Below are 8,045 nucleotides of genomic sequence, written 5' to 3' on the forward strand. Positions count from 1 at the left end.
TCCAGGTCATCTTTCTGCATATACAATAAAATTGTTCTTACCCAATTTTTTTGGCACTTTTCTTCCAAGTGACATACCTTACACACAATGGTCAGCAACGTATCATCTATATGTATTTGCACATGCACTCACACATACACACACACACATATGTATATACACACATATGTACATATATGGATATATATGTATGTATTTTTTGTATGAGGAAAATAAGACACATGGCACCTTTTACATTTACTTGTTACGAAAAACCTGCTGCAAACGTTCACCTAGCTTTCCTAACTCACAGTACAAAAGTGTGGTGTGCATTCTGTTTGGTATACAGAGTTATGAACAAAACTGTCAATTGGGCTGGACTCTACCATGACAGCCGTTCATGTAAAGTTTAATACAGTCTCACCATCTTATGAGATGGGATATTTATAATTAAGATCTTTGTGGTTTTTCTAATACGATGTTTTGATTCCAACACGAGAATGAATGTCTGATATGAAAACTGGCTGATAAAATTAGAATTACCAGTTTCTGAAAGAAATGAGACTTTTAGTGTCTTATATCCATAAGTGGGATAAATTTCTCTTCTCGTAATGTTTCATTGTCAAAGAACTTGAGCATATTGTCAAAATAAATAACAAAACAAAAGCAGGAATGACTAACTCGCATTAGTGGAAAGACGATGGATGTCATTGATCTTATTCTAAAGTTAAGATGAACAAACATCTCTTTCATTTTGTAATGCAAACACACCTACAGGGATTAGACTAATCCTATTAGTGTCATTAGAACTCATTGCAGACAACAACTGTGGATCAAGATCTCTAATGTCTGTCATTTCAAGAGTAGCTAAGGTCTGGAAAATCAGACCAAATTGATTTAAGAAAGAAATATTTTACAGAAACAAGTCTTCAAATAATGTTTAATTGGTTTTATACATTAAGTCACTATGATTCTCAACGAGAAGTGGCGAAAGAGCTCATTCAAGGCTTTCTTGAATGCATATTCCAGGAATATAGCGTGACACTAAGAGTGCACCCACACTGCAGTCAAACATGTCAAACATATGTTGGTAACTTACCGCACATATATCCCAGACAGGTTGAATAGATGTTAACGACTTACTGGTTCTAACTAGAGCCAAGATATAACAAGAATGTGTGGTATATATATGTAATGTAAAGGAGAAAGCTAGGAAACCTCGTCTGGGGTACTATGGACATGTAACAAGAAGAGAAGAGGTGGAACTAATCAAGAGAGCTAAGAACATGCCAGTGATGTGGGGGAGGAGTGTGGGGCGTCAGCTGATCAGTTGGATGGATGTGGTGAGGAGAGATATGGGTGAGGTGGGACTAGGGGAGGAAGATGCAAGGAATAAAAATAGATGGAGAAAGTTGACATGAGAGACCAACACTGCTATACAGTGGGACTAATGAAGTTGAAAGAAGAAGTGCTTCACATGGTTATCCAGTATTGGCGAAAGTTTGTTTGCCACTTACAGCTGCTAACTTACTTTCAACCTGTTTGTGAAGCATAAGAGAGACGCTGCCGCCATGTGTTAATGACATGTTATACTGTTGTGTGGAAGCACCATAATATCTCATCCTGGGAAACACCAATTGATTCTTTAGGTATAAGATGCATCATCATCTCGGATATAAGAGCTTCTGGTTGTACCAGGCCTAGAATCTGAACTATCATCGAAAATGGTTTCAGCACAAGTTTCTATAACGGAGTCTTCTCGGTCGTTTTGAGATCTAAACCAATAATGGGCTTTGGAGAAATTTGCCAGCTGAACCTTTCGCTTGACATCAGGACTAGGTTGGACTGGGTCTTGCTGTGGTGGTCTGCTTTCATCATGGTCTTCTTCTTCTTCCTCTTCCTCTTCCTCTAACTCATATTCATCCTCATCAGGAGCTGCTAATCTCATGAGAGGATTAACCCTGGAAATAGTTGCCGGAATGCTGGGAGGTAATCCCTCGCTGGCCTCAAAGCCATCTGGTTCACGTCTTTCCAGACACCCAAAACCAAAATGGGTAAACTGTTGGTCTGAGGAATGGATTTCTACTTCTAATGGGGCATCCAGAGCCCTTGGGGTCTCCCTCATAGCAGGTGAAGAAGGCTGATCCCTTAGAGTACCCAGTGTGCGCCTGTAAACAGCTCTTTCACTACCTCTCGTTTCTGTTTGTCATTGATCCTGAAGACTGCCTGAGTTTTGCCTCTTCCGTCGTTTGGCACAGACAATGTATGCTATGATCACTCCCACCAGGAGAAGGATGATGGCGACTAACACCCATACAGCTGACTGGTACTGGACTGGCTGGTCCGTGGAGGGCTCACCTGTAATGACTAAAATAATTTCATGAAAGTGCCCCAAATTTCAGTTTGTATCTGCAGTCTCAAGAAGTTTTAATTCTTCTCTGAATTTGAATGTAAGTATCTGAGTTCTTACAAAATTTGAGCAGTCTTGTACAATTTCTGGACAGGAAAACAGGCAGAAGTTGTATACTTTCCTATCTGGTTTATGATATAATATGAGTAGATTTCGAAAGCTGTGTGCACATTTTGGTGAAAAATTATAATTCGGTTGTGCTGTCCTTACAGTGATTTTTTTTAACTTTACTGAGCTAAGCAGAAAGATTGCAGTTTAAGTTGTGTGGAAATTCCAGAAAACACATTCAGGTTATGCCATGGCAAATTCTGGGTGTCCATTAAGTTACACATCTCAGGATTATTACAATTATTCCATTATCTTTTAACTGATTGTAGCACAGAGTTTTTGTACCTCAGTCAGTGAAAGCTCTTGACAAGGGTAAATGAAGATCAAAAGGTAGAGAAATCCAAATGGTTCATTGAGATGTTTCATGTATTTTAGTAACTATCAGGTGTGATGAAGGTCTGATTCCTTCTCACAACATATTCTCATCTCCGGTGAGATGCATTTAGGACGAACTAAGCCTAAATACTGCCCTGAAATTGCCACACCCACATAAACTGGAATCTTACTGCAAAACGCATTTCACAAAGAGTTATTCCAGATTCGGGAGAGGGTTTACCCAGTGTAAACTTACTCTGGGTGTCAGTGAAGGAAGGGTTGCTACCTGTCGGTATCGGAGGGTATACCGTCGAACCCCCCGGCGAAGTCCTACCGAGGACCATGGCTCCTAGCTCCGGGAGGAGGTTGTTCCAAAAGGCTATCAAGTGATGTTGGTATCCCTGATGGATCTGGTTGGACTTCAAGGACGCGTACCTGGGCGTCTGTGGGGTGTATTTTTCCCATTTGGGCGCGTACTGCGTCAGTTCTGGTTTCCTTTTATGGAAAGAAGAAGAAGAGTTGGGATTAAAGTGTACTAAACTATCTAACTTACCATTACCAGAATGTTTCTGTTGCGGAGGAGATCTTTAGGACTTACTCTGATTACTCAATTCGGCAGTCTGACCATCTGTCATGGTGAAATTTTATTGTTTTTTTTTTCATGTAGTAGGTTTGATGACAATATTTTGTAAAGTGAAAGAAATAATTTTTAATTTGGTTAAACATACTTCTACGGGACGATCCTTCAAAAAATTATATAGATTAGCACAGTCTCTTTTGCCTGGTTATCTGCATGCTGAGAGATTCCTCGGAAGGCTATGCATTCATGAACAAGCGCGCATCAACGATCAAAGTTTGGCGAATTAAAAGGTAGAGTTATTGCAATAGGCAAGAAATTTATCGTTGTTACATCCCATAAATATAGTCACATGTATCTTCAGTGATGCGAGTAATTTTCAGAAGAAAATCAACCAATTGTGACGAGAGCATAGCTTACAATATCGGGCCATTAGGAGATGCATTTAAGCATAAAAAGTTAACCAATCTACATTTCCAAAGCATAGAAAGTGCGTTGCATATAAATGAATTCCAAATCTTGAGGCATTATCGTTTCGAGGATCAGAATTTCTATAGCAGTGGTTCTTAACCCCAGGGTCGCGACTTTCCAAAACATTTCAATGGGTCCCCAAGGGTTATAACTTTATGGGCTTATTATTATTATTATTATTATTATTATTATTATTATTATTATTATTATTATTATTATTATTATTATTATTAGAGAAAATATTGTATTAAGAATACATAATTCATTAATATCTAAGCAGAACATTATAGAGACAGAACATTTAACTGAGGTCGGAAATCTTCCCAACATAGAAACTTGCCTTTTAAATTTAACGCCCTTGGAATCTCTGCATGTCATTTTTGTTGCTGCAACACGTTTTCATAAGCATAATGATATAAAAAAAAAAGTCTATGAGGCCATGGGTCGCCATGGTTAATTTGGACAAGATTTTGGGTCGCTGCCAAAAAAAAGGTTAAGAACCACTGCTCTGTAGGCCTGCATCATCAACTTACCCACTGTTTGCGTAAGTGTAAACGATTCTCTTCATGTTGTCGCTAATGATTTCTTCATTATAGTTCAGCTGAGAGTTGAAGACTTGTCTGTAGGCCGTGGGCGAGAAGAGATAGATCATCTCCGTCCCGTGCAGAGCACCTTTGAGGGAGAAAGTGGAAAACAACGTCTTCAGCTGAGAGAGACAGGTGAATTGCATAAAACTATAGATCCCGTAGGGGGTTAGTGCCGTCAGTGCATCTCACTTGGTGCACTGTAGGCATTACTTAAGGGACTTTGCAGCGTCCCTTCGGCCCCTAGCTGCAACCCCTCATTCCTTTTCCTGAGCCTCCGTTCGTCTTGTCTTTCTTCTATCTGACTTTCCACCCTCTCTAACAACTGTTTCATAGTGCAACTACGACGTTTTCCTCTTGTTACACCTTTCAAACCTTCTTACTGTTAATTTCCCTTTCAGCGCTGAATGACCTCATAGGTCCCAGAGAAAAAGGAAATTATAATAATTTCGCTATTGGAAATCTACCATTTGGCTGGGCAGAATAATTTACTATGAATTTCTTTATCAAATGAGGTAATTTGGTTCCTTGATCAAAGAGATCATTATTATCGTATTTCAGTTTCATTCGCTGGTTTTTTAGTTTTCTGAAAAGAAAACTATTGTGCCGGCTTAGTCTGTCCGTCCGAACTTTTTCTACCCGCACTTTTTCTGTCCGCCCTTAGATCTTAAAAACTACTGAGGACAGAGGGTTACAAATTGAGATGTTGACCATCCACCCTTCAATCATCAAACATACCAAATTGCAGCCCTCTAGCCTCTGTAGTTTTTTCTATTTTAGTTTATTTAAGGTTGAAGTTAGCTATAATCGTGCTTCTGGCAACGATATAGGCCAGGCCACCACCGGGCCGTAGTTAAAGTTTCATAGGCGCGGCTCATACAGCATTATACCGAGACCACCGAAAGATAGATCTGTTTTCGGTGGCATTGATTATACGATGTACAGAAAACTTGATTGCGCCGAAGAAACGTCGGCGCATTTTTTACTTGTTTCGATTAACTCCTATTCATCGCCATATTAACATGGAGAGGGGTGAATTTTACATAAATTTTGGATAGGCCCGTGGTTTTTTTTTGTAAAGAAATTCAATTTCTATAGTTATTTGAAATGAAGATTAGCTTCTGGGACGGGGTAATGACATCTCATTTATGCAGTCTACGTAGATTATTATTATTATTATATTATTATTATTATTATTATTATTATTATTATTATTATTATTATTATTATTATTATTATTATTCAGAAAATGAACCCTGCTTATATAGAACAAGCCGACATTGACTTGAAGTTGAAGCTTCCAAGAAATATGGTGTTCATTAGAAAGAAGTAACGGAAGGTAATGGGAAACAGAAAGAAGTGATCACTTATTAAAAAAGCAAAACTAAATGAACAAATTAAAAAATAGATAGATAAAAATATAAGCAAATTATTCAAATAAAAGGAGAACTGTATGAGGGTGGTAAGTTGGCAACGCATTGCATCATCACTTGAACTTTTGCAGTTCCAGTTGCATGGCATCCTCAGGGAGACTGTTCTACAGTCGAGTGGTGTGAGGAATAAAGGACCTCTGGCACTGAGAATTTGTACAGCTTCGCCGAACAGGCATATTAACAAGGTTAACAAAGCACACGAAAGAAGAGTCGAACTCATTTACAACAGGCAAAAATGGCAGATCAGATTCCAAATAATGTGCATTGGAAGCATTCCGTAGTCTTTTTGAGAGGTCGTGACTGAATGTTTTGATAAACGGAGAAAACTGATTAATTCTGCTAATTATTCATGACTTCTGTTATCATAGATCAACTGAATATGAAAACAGCATCTTCCTTTCAACCCCTTCTAGATCCCGCTGATTATCTCTCATAATCAGCTTAAGCCTTCCATTCAAATGCACCTTTCTGCCGGTTGTGCCAAATTAATCCGGACACCCCAACATAACAAAAGACAGGCGCTGAGCGTAAAAAAACCAATCTTCCAAGCAAAACTCGTAAGGTTAATAATTAGCTGACTCTGACTGAGAGATGAGACTAAAACTCCTTTCCCTCTCTTCCCCAACGTTAGCTAAATCCGATTATCGTCGTATGCTGTCTGCAACTTAGAGGCTAAGTCCTCCCAATTAGTTCGCTATGCGATCGATCCTCTCGGATGCGTCATTATTCTGGACGGGTTTGTCGTACCGCAACCCAAGATGCCAGTTGGTCGTTGCATAGGGATTGTTTCTTTTTTTGTAGTCCCCCCTGGCACTGTTTTCTGTTCGTGGGAAAAAAAATAATTTATTGCAGTGAAGAGGGTTTTCCAAGACGCTTTCTTGCCCTGATTAAGACTACTTCCAACACTTTTAGTTTTCTGTAAAAGAAAACTATGGTGCCGGCTTTGTCTGTCCGTCCGCACTTTTTCTGTCCGCCCTCAGATCTTAAAAACTACCGAGGCTAGAGGGCTGCAAATTGGGATGTTTATCATGCACCCTTCAATCATGAAGCATACCAAATTGCAGCCCTTTAGCCTCAGTAGTTTTTATTTATTTTAGGTTAAAGTTAGCCATAATCGTGCTTCTGGCGACGATATAAGCCAGGCCACCACCGGGCCGTGGTTAAAGTTTCATGGGCCACAGCTCATACATTATGCCGAGACCACCGAAAGATACATCTATTTTCGGTGTCCTTGATTATACGATGTACAGAAAACTTGATTGCGCCAGGGAAACTTCAGCGTATTTTTAACTTGTTTTTCCCAGTGGACTTTTCTTGCAATGATCAAGCTTTTCTGGCACTTACTAAAATGTCCATGCTTGGTCTGAACACTTGTACTGATGCTATTCATGTGTTAGCTTATTTTGGACATTTTCCCTCATTGATCGAGTTAATATTGGACACTTGACTGACAATGATCGAGCACAGCGATTAAGCCACATCTGTACGTTTTTCTTACAGTGATCGAGCTAAATTTGGACGCTTTTCTTACGGTGATCGCGCTCATTTTGAACACTTTACAGTCATCAAGCTCATTTTGAACATTTATAGTGATCGAGATAAGTTTGAACACTTGTCCTACAGTGATCGAGCTCATTTTGAACATTTTTCATGCAGTTATTGAGCTCATTTCAGGCACTTATCTTACAGTGATCGAGTTAATTTTAAGCATTTATCTTACAATGATCGAGCTCATTTTGAACACTTATCTTACGGTGATCGAGCTCATTTTGGACACTTATAATGATCGAGATAATTTTGAACACTTATCTTACAGTGATCGAGCTCATTTTGAGCTCTTATCTTACAGTGATCGAGCTCATTTTGAACTCTTATTTTACAGTGATCGAGCTCATTTTGAACTCTTATCTTACAGTAATCGAGCTCATTTCGGGCACTTATATTACAGCAAATGAGCTAAATTCCGACACTTTCCTTATAGAGATCGAGGTAAATTTTGACACTCTTCTAACAGTGATCGAACTAAATTTTGATATTCTTCTTATATTGATCGAGCTTATTTTGAACACCTATATTACAGTGATCGTGATCGAACTAAATTTTGACAGTCTTCTTATAGTGATCGATCTAAATCTGAACACTGTTCTGACAGTGATCGAACTAAATTT

The 8,045-nt window shown here is 38.9% G+C and overlaps 1 protein-coding gene across 2 annotated transcripts in view; it reads right to left on the reverse strand.

Moving 5' to 3' along the window:
• Positions 1 to 224: 224 nt before the first annotated feature.
• Positions 225 to 8,045, reverse strand: part of LOC136848565 (cholinesterase-like) — a 74,159-nt gene continuing 66,338 nt past the window's right edge. Inside the window, exons 11-13 of one of the 2 annotated variants that reach the window (XM_067120854.1) lie at positions 4,394 to 4,532; positions 3,099 to 3,307; positions 225 to 2,346 (exon numbers count right to left, since the gene is read on the reverse strand). In XM_067120854.1, coding sequence (XP_066976955.1) covers positions 2,186 to 2,346; positions 3,099 to 3,307; positions 4,394 to 4,532 — 509 coding nt within the window. In that variant the 3' untranslated portion in view covers positions 225 to 2,185. Of the gene's footprint in view, positions 2,347 to 3,068; positions 3,308 to 4,393; positions 4,533 to 8,045 lie in introns of both variants that reach the window. The other variant, XM_067120853.1, reaches the window with a different exon arrangement.

This window comes from Macrobrachium rosenbergii, chromosome 19 (genome assembly GCF_040412425.1).
Source record: "Macrobrachium rosenbergii isolate ZJJX-2024 chromosome 19, ASM4041242v1, whole genome shotgun sequence".
Classification (NCBI taxonomy): domain Eukaryota; kingdom Metazoa; phylum Arthropoda; class Malacostraca; order Decapoda; family Palaemonidae; genus Macrobrachium; species Macrobrachium rosenbergii.